The sequence below is a fragment of the Equus quagga genome, chromosome 1, assembly GCF_021613505.1.
Source record: "Equus quagga isolate Etosha38 chromosome 1, UCLA_HA_Equagga_1.0, whole genome shotgun sequence".
NCBI lineage: Eukaryota > Metazoa > Chordata > Mammalia > Perissodactyla > Equidae > Equus > Equus quagga.
This window is the reverse complement of record NC_060267.1, coordinates 12355287-12368718: the sequence shown is the minus strand read 5'-3', so window position 1 is coordinate 12368718 and position 13432 is coordinate 12355287. Positions and strand designations below refer to the sequence as shown.

The following is a 13432-nucleotide window of genomic DNA, read 5'->3' as shown; positions in this document are numbered from 1 at the left end:
ATCACAAAATGAGAGAATGCCAAAGTTGGAAATAGCCTTAGATCTGGTTTAGTCTAGCGATCCTCAACCTTGTGTGCTCATTAGATTCACCTGGACAACTTTTTGAAAAATACTTATGCCTGGCTCCACCCCTCAGAGATCTAATTAGTCTGTGGCCAAGGCATTTTTTAAAACTTCCCCATGTAATGCTAATGTTTAGCCAGGGTTGAGAACCACTGATTTAATCCAATCTCCTTGTTTTCCTAAGGAGAAAACCAAAATCCAGAGTGGGTAAGCAACTTGCCCAAAGTCACCCAGCATGTTAGTACATGGTGCCCCAGAGAGACTGTCGTAATAGCAAAAATATGTTGATGATGTTTGTCATTTTTTCTTGTTGGAGTTAATCCCAGAAGCACTCTTCTTTCGTGCAGAGAGGGGTTATATAATTTACCTTTTACTTTGGCAGCAGCACTTACTCTTCTGGTAAGACTGAAATGGGTTCGCATTCCCTGACCACAAAAGGACAGAGAGGGAATTGTACATTCACCACACACAGTCAGTCAAATTAGCAAAGCTCCTAGCAGGCTGCTCGAAGCGCCTAAAATGCTTCTTCTCTACAATGATCACCCAGAGCCGAGGGACCTCGGGGGGCGGCGAGAAGAGAGAGGGCTGGAAAAGAGAGGAAGGCTTTCCCTCCCAGAAGGAGGCAGCTGAGATCAACTCGGAACCGGCCAGAGCTGCCAGGAGAGAAAGGCGAGGGAAGGAAAAGAATTTCAATGAGTCCAGGAAGCCTCTGGTCCCGCACCGACCGCGCGGTGATGAACAGCCTGGCAACACCAACCCTTTGGGAGCCTGAGATCCCGAGATGTCAAACCCGGCTCTGCAACGTGGACACCAAAGAAAGTCCTGCCAACGCTCAGCAAAAAGGGAACCCCCATAAAGACCAGCGCTCGCCCGCCCCCAGCCCTCTGCTATTCCCTCCGCGGCCACTCCCTACCGCCCAGCGTCTCAGAAAAGGGGCGGACCCGGCTTCACGTGACACCGCGGTCACGTGACTCGGGCCCAGCAGGAGCCGAAGCTAGCGGTCCGGCTCCGGAGCGGGAGGGCCGAGTGGCCCGGCCCCCAGCCCGCCGCGACCATGCTGTCCCGGCTGCTGAAGGAGCACCAGGCCAAGCAGAACGAACGCAAGGAGCTGCAGGGTGAGCCGAACGTCCCGTCCGCCGTCTTCGCCGCTACCGCGGCCTAGCCGCCGCCGGAGCCTGGACCTCGAGTAACGCGCCGGATCCAGGGACGGGCGCGGGCTGCTGGGCACGGGCGTGGGGGAGCCTTTTGGAAATTCCATTCCCTGGCGAGCGGGCTCTGGACCCTTTGGCAGCAATCGTGTCCCCCTCGGCAACGCCCCGACCCTCGGTGTCAGACGTCCTAGTCCCGCCCCTGCTCGTGGGACGATGAGCCCATTGGTCCAGGGAGCTTCGCGTCTTGGAGGGAAGGGACGCTCCTGAAGGGAGGAGGGTGTTGGGGACCGGATAGAGAGGGGATTCTTGGAGGCCTGAAACCACCGAAACGGGGGTCGCCTTGATTTCCTGAATCCGGCCCGGGGACCCCGGAGTTACCAATCCTTGGGCCACGACCGTGGGAAAAGAATGCCTGGGAGTCTGGAGTTGGGCTGCCACTGAGTCGCTAGCGTCCCCGGGCAAGGAGCCTCCCCTCGCAGGGCCCCGGTGTCCTCACCTCTCAAAGGAAAGGGCTTGCTTTATGTTTTGCAAAACCCTTTTCAGCTCTGGCCCTCTGAGATGAGTTGAGATGGTCCCGCAGCTACCAGAATGGTAACGAATGGGTGGGAACCTTCAGCATCACCCCTCAGAAAACCAAGTCTCCACTCCAGTCCCTTTTCTCCCCTCCCCCCAGAGAAGAGGAGGCGAGAGGCTATCACTGCAGCGACCTGCCTGACAGAAGCCTTGGTGGATCACCTCAATGTGGGGTAGGAGCCTCTTCCTATCAATGCCAGCACCCCTCCCCACCCCACTCAAGTTTAGGCACCGCAAGGTCTAGCCCTCAGACTGCTCTTGAGGCGATGAGATGTTCCACTCATCCCCCAGCCTCCCCCCACCCAGCTTAACTTTATGGAGAGCGGCTTGGTCAGCCCCAACTGCTAACATTGCGCAGGGAGGAGCAGCTGCAGTGGTCGGGGAGGCAGCCAGATTCCCCTCCCCCTCCCCACGGTAACTTCCCTGGTGCTCCCAACTTGATGCCATCTGCCCACCTCCCTTCACCCCTCCAAGCCCAGCTGTCACTTCAGCGGGAGGGAGAGCACCCTCCTTGACCACCCTCTCCTTCTCCACCTCCCACCCTCTGGCAGGCCCGGGGAGCAGCTGGCAGGAAAGAGGTGGCACAGCTGGTGAGGGTGAGGGCAGAACCTCTGCCAGGAGCTACAGCAGAGCCAGGCTGCCTCTTCCCTTCCTCTGGGTCTCCAGAGACCACCCCCCCTACTCCAGCCCTAAATGAGAGTGCCAGTAACAACCAAGGACTTGGGGAGGAGCAGAGACTGTTGTCTCTTGACCCCGAGTGACCCAGAAGAGTGGCGAGATGATGACTTGCTCGGCCGACTAATAGAAGAAAAGAGTCAGTGTGATGCCCTCCGCCGCAGAGCGAGTAGAATAGCCTGGTTGTGAATCCAGAGACTGAGTCACCCAAGGGGCTCTCATCTTCGTTACTCAGCTTTGGGGAAGATTAGGGGCAGAGGAGCCTGTGGCTGGAGCTTCTGATCTCCCTCCTCTCCACGCCTCTCCCTTCACTCGGGTGAATAATAGAAAGCAGGGGGTCAACAGGAAAAACTGAGATTTTAGGACCCCCCAGGGGACTCTCTCGAAGCATTGGGAGCCCCTGCTATTACTGTCTCAGCCCGTACACCCCTCCTCCCATGGCCCAGCTGTCTGCCCCCTTTCCTCCCTCCCACAGTGGCGCCTCCTGGGCTCTGCTGTGGGGCTGGCCCAGGCCTCTCCCTCTTCTCTTCCTTTGCTAGAGGCCACCCCACTTTCGGCTTAGAGGGCAGCTAAGCCAAAGCCAGATTAGAAAGAGTTTTGTGTTGCTGCCCACAGCTCCTCTCATTCTCCGGAAAGGAAAACAAAGGCCCTGTCTATCCCAGCCCCTGTCAGGTGTCCTTCCCACTCTCTCAACCCCCCCTCCAACCCCTTACCCCTCCAGCCCCCACAGATTCCAGTGGGTGGGGACACCGGATGTGGAGTCTCTCAGCAGACCTAGAGCTTTAGGGTGAGGAATGAAAGATTCACCAGCCAATACAGAAAAACAATTATTGCACAATTTCTGTGGGGACTGGGGGTGGGAGGGAGTGGGCAGAGGGTTGGGGACACCAACCTCATGGCAGGGATGGTAACTGCAGCTAACCTTGACTGGGGAGAAAAGAAAACTGTTGCCTAGAGCTGAAGGAAGGGGGCGAGAGAGAGTGTGTGTGTGTGTGTTCATTCCTCTGTGTGGGCGAAAGGAGAAGGGTTGGGAGAGAGACCGAGAGCCAGTGAGTAGCCCCTGGGAGATCCTCTTTTGACCCTGAGTTCCTGAGGAGGGGGGTTGCTCTCCCATCCCACCCCAGATTCAGGGAGGGACCCAATTTCCCTTCCCAACTTCTTGCACAGATCCCTAGGATTCCAATCGCTGCCAGATGTTTCCCTGCTGCTTGATTTTCCCAGCTTCCCCACGCCCCCTTTTCCCACCCAGCTTCTTCCTCAGGGATATCCTCCCAGGTTACCCCTCCCCTCCCACCCAGCTCCAGGAACTCCTTTGGGGGTTGGAGATGGTATGTTTCTATTTAGCTCCCAGCTAGGCTGTCCTGGGGCGTGGGAGGAAGGAACGGGGTTCACTTGCATGTACTGGTCGTCATTTGCATCACATCCAAGAATAGACAAAATCACGAGCTTTTCTCAGCCTGACTCCTGGCTGGCCTCCTACTCTTGCGTTGGGATATTAGTCCTAGAGGCCACTCCCCACCAGTTGACCTCCACCCTCCTCCAATCTCTAGTGTGGCCCAGGCCTACATGAACCAGAGAAAGCTGGACCATGAGGTGAAGACCCTACAGGTCCAGGCTGCCCAGTTTGCCAAGCAGACAGGGCAATGGATTGGGATGGTGGAGAACTTCAACCAAGCACTCAAGGTGGGCCACACTCCCCATATCACCAGCCCCATCCTGAGCTCCCATTGGCTACCTCGGGTCTGTGGTTAAGGAGGAAGTGGGGATGGTACCGGAAATCCCGTCTATGGCCCCAGTGTCAGAGAAACTAAAGCAAGAGGTCAAAGCAGTTGGTGGGTCCAAGCTAAACCCTTTCGAGTGGATGGCTGGAAAGTGATGCCATTAGCGCCCCGGAGCCACACTCTCCCCACCCTGATTCCCGGGCTCCCACCCCATCCTCCTCCCAGGAAATCGGGGATGTGGAGAACTGGGCTCGGAGCATCGAGCTGGACATGCGCACCATCGCCACTGCACTGGAATACGTCTACAAGGGGCAGCTGCAGTCTGCCCCCTCCTAGCCCCTCTGCCCTCCCCATCTTCCCCACTCCTCCTGCCTCCCCATGGGGCAGGAGGGAGGCTCACAGACCATGAATAAAACACAATCCTCCATCTCTCTGTGGTTCATTTCAAGGAGCCACTACCTCAGCGTGGGGGTGGGGGTGGAAGGTTCAAAGGCTGTTTCCCTAAGGGACAGGCACTTTTGGGTAGAGGGTGGAACCAGCTTCCTCCTACCATCCCAACTTGCTTTTCCTCCTCGGGCCTGGTGCAGGTGCCTGGTGGGGAAGCAGAGGTGGGAGTTTCCCACACCTCCCCAGAGGTCAGTGGGCCCTGTCCCAAGCTTCCTAACTCAGGCCTTCAGTTTCCTGCAGAGGAGAAATAAGGCAGGGAGCAGGCCTGGTCCCAGCTCTGGCTTTCTGCCTCTGCCCGTGCTCGTGGCCTCTCCCAGCCTGGTGCTAAGCAGTGTCATGAGTCTGGACCAGGTGGGAGATTAACTCGGGCGTGGGGGCACTTCAGGGCTGAGAAGGGGGAGGAATGACAGGTTTGAGGTCACCAACAGAGGGGGGCAGCTGCCATCCTTGACAGACCCCCCTCCTCCTGGGAGTCTGTGACAGAGGTGGTCGGGACCCGCGGCTGGAAAAAGCCAAGCAGAGGGCCTGGGCTTGCCGGCCTGGGCCCAGTCCCAGCCCCAAGATCCCTTGGCTCCTCCCCCAGGCCCTCCCCCACTCCACCCCACATACACTTAATACTTCGGACGTCCAGTCCCCACACTGCAGACTTTGGCCTTAGCTGTAGCTAGTGTGGGAGCCTGGAAGACTGGGAGCAAAGTCTCAAACAGAGCAAAAGAAGTTTCAGGCCTTGTGGAAGTTGCCAGCTTTCCCTAGAGGAGGTAAGCAGGGGACGGGCAGCTCGGGGTGCTAGAAGACTAGCAGGTATTACAGGTATTTGATAACTCAGAGCTTTAAGCTGGTAACGTGCTTCCTCACACATTATCCCCTTTGGTCCTCCACAACTCCCAGGTGGGTATGGTGGGTGTTAGCCCCACTTGGTAGATGGGAAAATAGGTTTAGAGATGCACTGAAATGCTCAGCATCACAGTAGGTTGGGGGCCACCAGGATTAAAATGCAGGGCTCTTTGCCCCATATGTTTCCAAAAACAAAGCCCAGCTGACAGTTAGAGTGAGGTGTCCCTGGTTTCACAGGAGCGAAGATGCCAAACAGGACCCCTCAGCTCCCGTGCAGCAGGTCTGCACACGGGACCTGGCTGATCTGGTTTTTGTTAAGTTAGCCACAAATAGAGGGTCCACCACATCTTTGCTTTGCTTAGATGAGCCACGGTTTGCCAGTTGTCTGCCAAGCAGATAATTTCTCAATCTGCTGGGACTTGAGACTTCCAACCAGTGGGGGTTTTAGGGGCAAAGGTTTGAGGGCCAGAGTAAACTAGACAAGTCTTCCTACCCGGCCTCAGCTGCCACCTGCAGGTCACTTGGGCTCCAGGCATGTGGCTGCCGATGCTGCTGGGAACCTTGCTCTGGGTGGCGCTGTGGCTGCTCAGGGACCAGCAGAGCCTGCCCGCCAGCGATGCCTTCGTCTTCATCACGGGTTGTGACTCAGGCTTCGGGCGGCTTCTGGCACTGAGACTGGACCAGAGAGGCTTCCGAGTCCTGGCCAGCTGCCTGACCCCCTCAGGGGCAGAGGACCTCCAGCGGGTGGCCTCCTCCCGCCTCCACGCCACTCTGCTGGATGTCACTGATCCCCAGAGTGTCCAGCGGGCAGCCAAGTGGGTGGAGACACATGTTGGGGAAGCAGGTGAGTACGGCTGGGGCCGCCAGGAACGTGGTGTAGGGTGTTCCCTCGCAGGGGCCATGGGAAGCTAGAGGGACTCCGCGAGGAGGGAGCAGTGCTCAGATCCTCCCAGGAAGGAAAGGGGCCGTTGGACTGCCTTACCTACCCCTGTATCTGTCTCATCTCCCCACAGGGCTTTTTGGTCTGGTGAATAATGCTGGTGTGGCTGGTATCATCGGACCCACACCGTGGCTGACACGGGATGATTTCCACCGGGTGCTGAATGTGAACACACTGGGTCCCATCGGGGTCACACTTGCCCTGCTGCCCCTGCTGCAGCAGGCCCGGGGCCGGGTGATCAATGTCACTAGTGTCCTGGGTCGCCTAGCAGCCAATGGTGGGGGCTACTGTGTCTCCAAGTTTGGCCTGGAGGCTTTCTCGGACAGCCTGAGGTGAGGGCGCAGGGCCGGGCCTCCCAGCCCAAGGACCGCGCACTCGCCGAACCAGTTGGTATCTGCCCTGCAGAGATGATTATAACACAGCGGCAGTGGAATCCTTGAGAGGAGACAGTCACGGCTCAACCTGGGCTAAGATCCCAGCCGGCACTCATGCGAGCTTTGTGACCGTAATAGGTTACTTCTCTTCACCCCAGTTTATTCCTCATCTGTTCAGTTGGGGTGAGGATAACTGCCTTGGGGTGTTGGGAGTGAAATGAGGTACATGGAAAGCCCCAACAGTACTGCCTGGCACAGGGAGAATGCCCCAAAAAAGGCTGCTGTCATTATTAACAACTGTTAGTTCCGATGAGTCAGTACCTTTACGTACCATTTTCTCATTTAATTCTCCCAACAACCCAATATGGACAGGTATGAATACCCTTAGAGATAAGGATAGGTGTTAGTACCCTTAGAGTAACACGACTTACCCAAGACCACAAGACCAGTTAGTGCAAGTGCTGGGACTGCCCCCAGGCCGGCTCGCCTGTGGAGCCTGCTCCATATCTTCTCCTGCCCTCACCTTTAGACGATAACGTGCTAATCTTCAAAGCCCCGTGAGAGCACACAGCAGCACGAGAACGACACAGGAGCAGGGCCTGAGTTTCGAGCAGGAGTCCCAGTCCCACAGGCTGAGCCCACATTCTAAAGGAAACCTGCCTTCGTCACCATCACTCAGCAAATAATTTCCATCCCTACTTTCACCCCTGTCCCTCAGTCCTTTCATTTTCCAGTCGGCATCATGGAACACATGCTTTATACTTGGATTTCTGCATCTGTGCTGGGGCGGCTGGAGGTATCCCCACTCTCCCCCCCAGCAAATACCAAGTCCTTCATATCTAGCACTCAGAACTAAACCGTGTTTGGGGAGCTAGGGAATAGGGTTCTCCTAGGTCAGGAGTTGGTAAACTGGTTCTCAGGCCAGATCTAGCCAGCCACCCACAGCTAATAATGGTTTTGACATTTTTAAGTAGTTACATTGTGAATGGTTATATAAGTACCTACATAACATCATTAATTTTTAGGTCTGCAATGCCTAAAGTATTTACTCTTTTCCTTTAAGAAGTTTGCCCTCCCTGCTCTAGCTCATAGAATATAAAGGAAAAGAAACCTCAAAAATACCTTCCTCCCTCTGTCCCACTTCCCCCTCCACTCCACGGTAGCAGGGATCTCTCTCACCATCAGGACCCCTGTCCGTGGTCTCTGATAACTTCGCCATCTCAGCCCCCCGCCCCCAGGTTCCTGAAGGTCCCCTCCCTATAAGGGCAAGAACCCAGAAGCCTCCCTCTGCCCCTACTCCAGGCGGGACGTGGCTTCTTTTGGGGTCCGAGTCTCCATCGTGGAGCCTGGTTTCTTCCAAACCCCTGTGACAAACCTGAAGAGTCTGGAGAACGCCCTGCAGGCCTGCTGGGCACGGCTCCCTCCAGCCACACAGGCCCACTATGGGGAGGCCTTCCTCACCAAGTGTGAGTAGCTGGGCCCACGTAGGGACGAATGAAGGGAAATGAGAGCCAGAAGGGCCAGTCGTGCATCACTCGCGGGAGGAGGCGGGAGGGGCCAGGTGATGGGATGCCACAGGAAAGCAGGCCATATGGGACCTGCCCACTCTCCAACCTAGGGAGGGGACTAAGGATCCTTCTCACATCCGCTGGGCCACCAGCCCCAGGACCCAAAAGACAGGGCCTGAGGTGGGCTGGAGTGGGACAGGGACACTGATTATAACCACCCACTGGGCTGCAGACCTGAAGGTGCAGCAGCGCATCATGAACCTGCTCTGTGACCCGGACCTGACCAAGGTGAGCAAGTGCCTGGAGCATGCCCTGACTGCTCGTCACCCCAGGACCCGCTACAGCCCAGGCTGGGACGCCAAGCTGCTCTGGCTGCCAGCTTCCTACCTGCCAGCCAGCCTGGTGGATGCCATGCTCACCTGGGTCCTTCCCAAGCCTGCCCATGCCATCTACTGAGTCCTGCCCTCCAGCAAGACATTTTTCTTCCAGGGCAGACTCTGATTTATGTCTGTCCCCACCCTGGTACTGCCTGGTGCCTGGCACAAAATGGGCATTCAATAAATGTAAATTGTTTTAAAAAACACCATAGGTGGGCAGAAATGAAAGTGCTCAGTGGGAAACTGACCCCATTTAAGTGCTAACTACTGTCTGCTCACTTACTGCCCAAGGTCTGTGGCCTGTTTAGTGCCTGCAAAACAATTAGCACCCACTGGGGGTTGCAGGGGGACTGTCGCATCTGTAGATGATCTTTGAAGCTGCACCTGGAGGAATGGCCACCAGAAGGCACTGTTGGACTTTCCTTTTCTACGTGGAATAAGGTCACAATTCAGTGTCTGGAGTGGAAATGGCCATTATCTGTTTTTCTTGAGGGTGCAAGGGAAGTGGTGAAAAGTGGTAAGGGCCAGGCTGGGTGGTTTCCATGGAAGAAAGGCAGTATCCACTAAATTCTCCTATCAAACTCAAGAAGGATGGACACTGGCCACACAGGTCACCACCCTGAAAGGAGCCAGGCCCCCTTGGTGGGGGAGGGAGTTTCTAGGCCCTTAAAGTGGGCAAAGGACCAGGGAGAAGATGTCCATGGTAGACGTGGGCAGGCCTCTCCCAGGTAGGACCTTCGTGGGGAATCCCTTTGACTTATGCAGGAGAGAGCTTCATGAACGCTTCAGCACTGAGCCTGGCAGCACACAACTAGAAGACAGGGAGGGCAGTGGGCCACGGCCTCCTCCAGGTCGCTGCTTCCACTACACTCCTTTCCCAATACCCCCCAAAACAGGCCTGCCCTTCCCAGAGGCGCAATTAGAACAAGGTCCCAGAGGACAGGAACGTGGATGAGGAGAGAGAAGGGAGGAAGTATCACTCTTTAAGACAAAGTGAGACTCTCTCTCTTTTTGGTCTGGAAAAATAATCCGTTTAATTGAAAAACCTGGAGTACACTGCCCCATTCTCCTAGATGAGGGGGCTGAAGAGACCAGACCCCCTACATCACCTCATAGCCACTTCGGATACTCTTCACAAGGCAGCAGGCAAAGACAATTCCCAGGACCTAGGAGACAGAGAGGCAGGTGGACAACAGTCAGAGGGATGAGGGACCCCGGACCCACCCAAGAGACCCCAAACACAGCCAGGGCTCCCCTCCCCAGGCCAGCACCTCCTGCTCAGCACCCTCCTCCTTGCTGCCCCTCCTGCCCAGATGCCCTGGCCTGAGTCCCAAGGGTGCCTCTCACCTCCACAAAGGCAATGCCCAGGGCTGCTGCAGCCACCATCAGCACATTTTTCCTCAGCCAGCCCCCAATCTTCTCCACACAGCCCTGAAGGGTGGCAGGCACAAAAGGCAAGAACACCATCAGAAACTTCCCACCCACCGCCCTCTGTACCTTTTACCCCACCCCTAGCACACCCTGGTGCCCTCCCCATCCCCAACCCCCAACTTCCAGAGCCCCAGCCCTCTCCACCTCCACCCCTGGTCCCTCTCGCCAGGTTCTGCAAATCTCCTGCGGTCTCAGCCTCCTCCCTACCTTGGTATAGATGTCCTTCTCGGTGAACTTAGTCCCGCAGCCCTGAGTGACATTGACGCAGCAGGAGTCAGGGACTTGGCCCTTGACCGGGAGAGGGATGATCTCCCAGTCAGTATAGTTAGTTGCGCCGCAGCAGTGGAACTGGGGGAGAGGACGGAGACGGGAAGAGGGCTGTTAGGTGAGCGTCCACCCTCAGTTTGGGGAGGAGACGCTTCCTCCCCGGCCACCTCTGCTCCCAGCAGCCCCACTCACTTTTTCCTGCATCCTGTCCAGGATCAAAGCAGTGTGGTTGTCTTTTGGATAATTTTGCATCTGCTGCTTGAAGTCCTTACTAAATTCTGACATTACCTGGGAGCAGGGAGGAGCATTGTTCAGGTCAGAATTCTGGGCACCTGGGCCCCAGAGCAGCCAGGCCTGAGGCAGGGCCCTCCCCTCAGGCCCCGCTTACCCTGTCTCTAAAGACATAGCCAGCTATGGCTGCGGCCACCTCCACCAGCGTGATAAGAGACAGGAAGACGGCAAACTGCAGGAGCAAAGGGTGGGGGTCAGGTTTGGAGTCTGGGTGAGAGGGGCCTGCTGTGGCCCACCAGTCTCTGGAACACTGACAAAGGTTTTTCTCAGCCACCCTCGTGAGTCCCCTCCATAGAATCGCCCTTCCAGTAGTCCCAGGCACCCACACCGGCTCCACAGCCCACTCACCGTGATCATAAGACAGTAGTTCTCCTTGCAGGCCCCACAGCAGCCCACAAAGGCCACCAGGAAGAGGAAGGCACCCACTGCGATGATGACCACGGGCACGAGGGAGCCAGTGGTGGCTCCCGGGATGATGGTCTGACTCAGGACCACCTGGGTTGCTACACCCACAGCAATCAGACCCACTGCACAGGCCTGCGGGGAGGGCAGGTCAGGGTTAGGCCTAGACCCACAACCCATCAGCCCTCCACGGTGGAGGGCAGCGGGTGCACCCATGACACAGACTTAACGCCATCAGAGAGAAACAGATTCTCACACTTCCAGGAAACTTCTGACTGCGGGGGTGGGGAGGGGGAGGATGACCCATCCCTGCTCCACAGTTTGAGCAAGTACAAAAAGAGAAGTTCCCAGAAAGCCTTGATCCCAGGGCATATGTTCCCAACCAAGAGTAGTGCTCCCTCCAGGGCTCCCAAAAATACCCTCTCACTATCCTCCGATGCCCACCCCATCCTCATGAGCTGAGACTAGGGTTCCTCAGGCCAGCTAGACCAGCGAGGAGAAGGAAGTAGAAAAAAGTGGGCAAGAGTGGGGTGCTCCCCCCAGACAAACAGCAGCCTCTCAAGCCAGGAGCCCAGGGCAGGAGCAAACTGAGGTGGGCAGAGCGCTTCCCCACCCGCTAGCAGCTGGGAAGGGTGAAGAGGGTTGAGGAAGGGAATGGAGAGGAATGAGGGGTGGGCGGGGGAGAATGGAGAGAGGAGAATGGGGAGCGGAGAGAAGCCCCGCGGAGATAGCATCAGGCCGTTGGCTGGTTGCCCCACTGCCCACATCACACGAGGTTGGGTCACCAGACAGGAAGGGCCAGAAGGGGCTTGGGGGAAGGCGCTGCGCTCCCAGACTGGCCATTCTGGTCCAAACCAGCCTCAGAGGCCCCTGAAAGCTGGAGGGAGGGGGTGGCCGTGCAGTCTTCAGCCCGTTGCCGGGCTTTCCTTCCACATCTGGTCTCCAGCTGCCTTCATTCTTGGTCCCTCAGCCCTCAGCACTCCGCAGCCAGGTCTCCCTGCACCCCGCCAGCGCGCCCGGACCGGGCCCCTGCCCACTCACGCAAAAGGCCAGCAGAAGAACGTAGAGCATGAACTTGACACATTTCATTCCTCCTTCCACCGCCATGGCTGCCGGGCCTGCGCCAAGGGAAGGGCAGGGGGATTAGAGCCGGCCGAGGGGGCACCTCAGTTTCCGGGCTCCCCGCCGGCCCTCGAGGCCTTCCCTGCCCGGCCCCCATTCCGGCCCCTCCCACCCGGAAACCCGCGGTCGGATCCACGTCTCCCAGCCCCCTCTTCCCGGCCGGAGAGGGGTGGGGGCGGCCGCCGCGAAGCCCGGACCCCGCCCCGCAGCCTAGCGGGCCAGGGACCGATCGGATGGCGCCGGTGGGGCCCAGCCTGACGCCCACCCTCGGCCGCCAATCCCCCGGCGTCTAACACCCCCTCCCCACCAACCAGCCCCGGAAACCGGTCCTCAGCCCCAGCCCGGCCCCGGGCCACCTCTCCCCGGGCTCGGACCACCCCCAAAGAAGGCCGGCCGCCGCCCCACCCCGCCCGCACGCCCGGGCTCTGGAACTTTTCAAAGTTGCAAAGTCGCGAGGACCCCGGGAGCGGCCGGAGCGCGGGCGGGTCTCCGGAGGCCCGGGTGCCCCCCTCGCCGAGTCGGCCAGGCCCGCGCCTCACCTGGGCTCCCCGAGGCTCGCTCCTCTCGCGCCGCGGTCCGGGGCTCTCTAGCGGCGGGCCCCGCTCCCGCCCCGCTCGCTCGCCCGCGGCCCCGCCCCGGCCGCCAGCCCCCTCCCCCGCCGCCTCCCCAGCCCAGTGGCCGGCAGCCTCCCTCATGTGACGCGGGAACAGCTGCGGCCTGAGTCACCCGGACAGAGAGGGGAGGGCCGAGCCCCCCGCCCGGCCAGGGCCACGTGGCCCCTACCTGGAGGACAGCGCCCAAACCCGGACAGGGAAGGTCCCCGGGACCGGACCTCACGGCGCCTGGGCCCTACTGGCGCCCCCAGCCCGCTCCGGGGCAGGAGGGCGGGACGGAGCGCCGCTCGTGCCCTCTGGGTCAGGGAAGCGGAGGAGACGCGTGGGAGCCAAAGGAGGGGTCAGCGGCCCAGAGCTACCCTCTGAGTGCCCGGGCCGGGCGGCACAGCTGAGGCAAGGTGACAAGATGGTCGACCAGAGGCCTCCTCATCTCCCACCCAGAGCCCACTCCCTGCCTGTGGCTCCATCTCAGTTCAAGCCCCCACTCCCATCCCCCAGTCAGCAGAGGGCGCCGTTGGCTCCCTGGGATCGGGTGGGGCCAGAATAAACACTTCCAGAAAGTCGCTGACCTCACGTCCTGGGAGTCCCCCAACATTCTAGAGTGGGGGTTCTTGTTCCCCCTCTGTTAGTGCCTTCTCTATT

At 58.5% G+C, this 13432-nt stretch overlaps 3 protein-coding genes across 4 annotated transcripts; 2 read left to right on the top strand and 1 right to left on the bottom strand.

Moving 5' to 3' along the window:
• The first annotated feature begins 1020 nt into the window (after positions 1 to 1020).
• BLOC1S1 (biogenesis of lysosomal organelles complex 1 subunit 1) lies at positions 1021 to 4610 on the top strand. Its single transcript, XM_046659636.1, has 4 exons — positions 1021 to 1178; positions 1888 to 1960; positions 4013 to 4145; positions 4409 to 4610. The coding sequence occupies exons 1-4, from the start codon at positions 1118 to 1120 to the stop codon at positions 4517 to 4519; spliced, it is 378 nt and encodes a 125-aa protein (XP_046515592.1). The 5' UTR covers positions 1021 to 1117; the 3' UTR covers positions 4520 to 4610.
• A 460-nt stretch (positions 4611 to 5070) lies between these two features.
• RDH5 (retinol dehydrogenase 5) lies at positions 5071 to 8833 on the top strand. The gene is made up of 5 exons (XM_046680440.1): positions 5071 to 5388; positions 5968 to 6308; positions 6478 to 6736; positions 8081 to 8244; positions 8519 to 8833. The coding sequence occupies exons 2-5, from the start codon at positions 5999 to 6001 to the stop codon at positions 8740 to 8742; spliced, it is 957 nt and encodes a 318-aa protein (XP_046536396.1). The 5' UTR covers positions 5071 to 5388; positions 5968 to 5998; the 3' UTR covers positions 8743 to 8833.
• An 838-nt stretch (positions 8834 to 9671) lies between these two features.
• CD63 (CD63 molecule) lies at positions 9672 to 13163 on the bottom strand. 2 transcript variants are annotated; one of them, XM_046679482.1, is made up of 8 exons: positions 12960 to 13163; positions 12096 to 12172; positions 11001 to 11189; positions 10750 to 10824; positions 10554 to 10649; positions 10302 to 10442; positions 10011 to 10094; positions 9672 to 9829 (listed from the first exon to the last, which is right to left on the bottom strand). In XM_046679482.1, the coding sequence occupies exons 2-8, from the start codon at positions 12159 to 12161 to the stop codon at positions 9764 to 9766; spliced, it is 717 nt and encodes a 238-aa protein (XP_046535438.1). In that variant the 5' UTR covers positions 12162 to 12172; positions 12960 to 13163; the 3' UTR covers positions 9672 to 9763. The 2 variants fall into 2 exon arrangements, with proteins under 2 accessions (XP_046535438.1, XP_046535360.1); XM_046679404.1 differs by lacking the exon at positions 12960 to 13163 and adding an exon at positions 12716 to 12862.
• Between the last annotated feature and the right edge of the window lie 269 nt (positions 13164 to 13432).

Excerpts from the sequence above, each read along its gene's own strand:
- RDH5 (XM_046680440.1), top strand. The coding sequence starts at position 5,999 with ATGTGGCTGCCGATGCTGCTGGGAACCTTGCTCTGGGTGGCGCTGTGG. Across the intron at positions 6,309-6,477 it reads GACACATGTTGGGGAAGCAG|GGCTTTTTGGTCTGGTGAAT; the intron begins GTGAGTACGGCT and ends ATCTCCCCACAG. Across the intron at positions 6,737-8,080 it reads GCTTTCTCGGACAGCCTGAG|GCGGGACGTGGCTTCTTTTG; the intron begins GTGAGGGCGCAG and ends CCCCTACTCCAG.
- CD63 (XM_046679482.1), bottom strand. The coding sequence starts at position 12,161 with ATGGCGGTGGAAGGAGGAATGAAATGTGTCAAGTTCATGCTCTACGTT. Across the intron at positions 11,190-12,095 it reads TTCTTCTGCTGGCCTTTTGC|GCCTGTGCAGTGGGTCTGAT; the intron begins GTGAGTGGGCAG and ends CCCTCCCCGCAG. Across the intron at positions 10,650-10,749 it reads GCTATGTCTTTAGAGACAGG|GTAATGTCAGAATTTAGTAA; the intron begins GTAAGCGGGGCC and ends CCCTGCTCCCAG.
- BLOC1S1 (XM_046659636.1), top strand. The coding sequence starts at position 1,118 with ATGCTGTCCCGGCTGCTGAAGGAGCACCAGGCCAAGCAGAACGAACGC. Across the intron at positions 1,179-1,887 it reads CGAACGCAAGGAGCTGCAGG|AGAAGAGGAGGCGAGAGGCT; the intron begins GTGAGCCGAACG and ends CCCTCCCCCCAG. Across the intron at positions 1,961-4,012 it reads GTGGATCACCTCAATGTGGG|TGTGGCCCAGGCCTACATGA; the intron begins GTAGGAGCCTCT and ends TCCAATCTCTAG.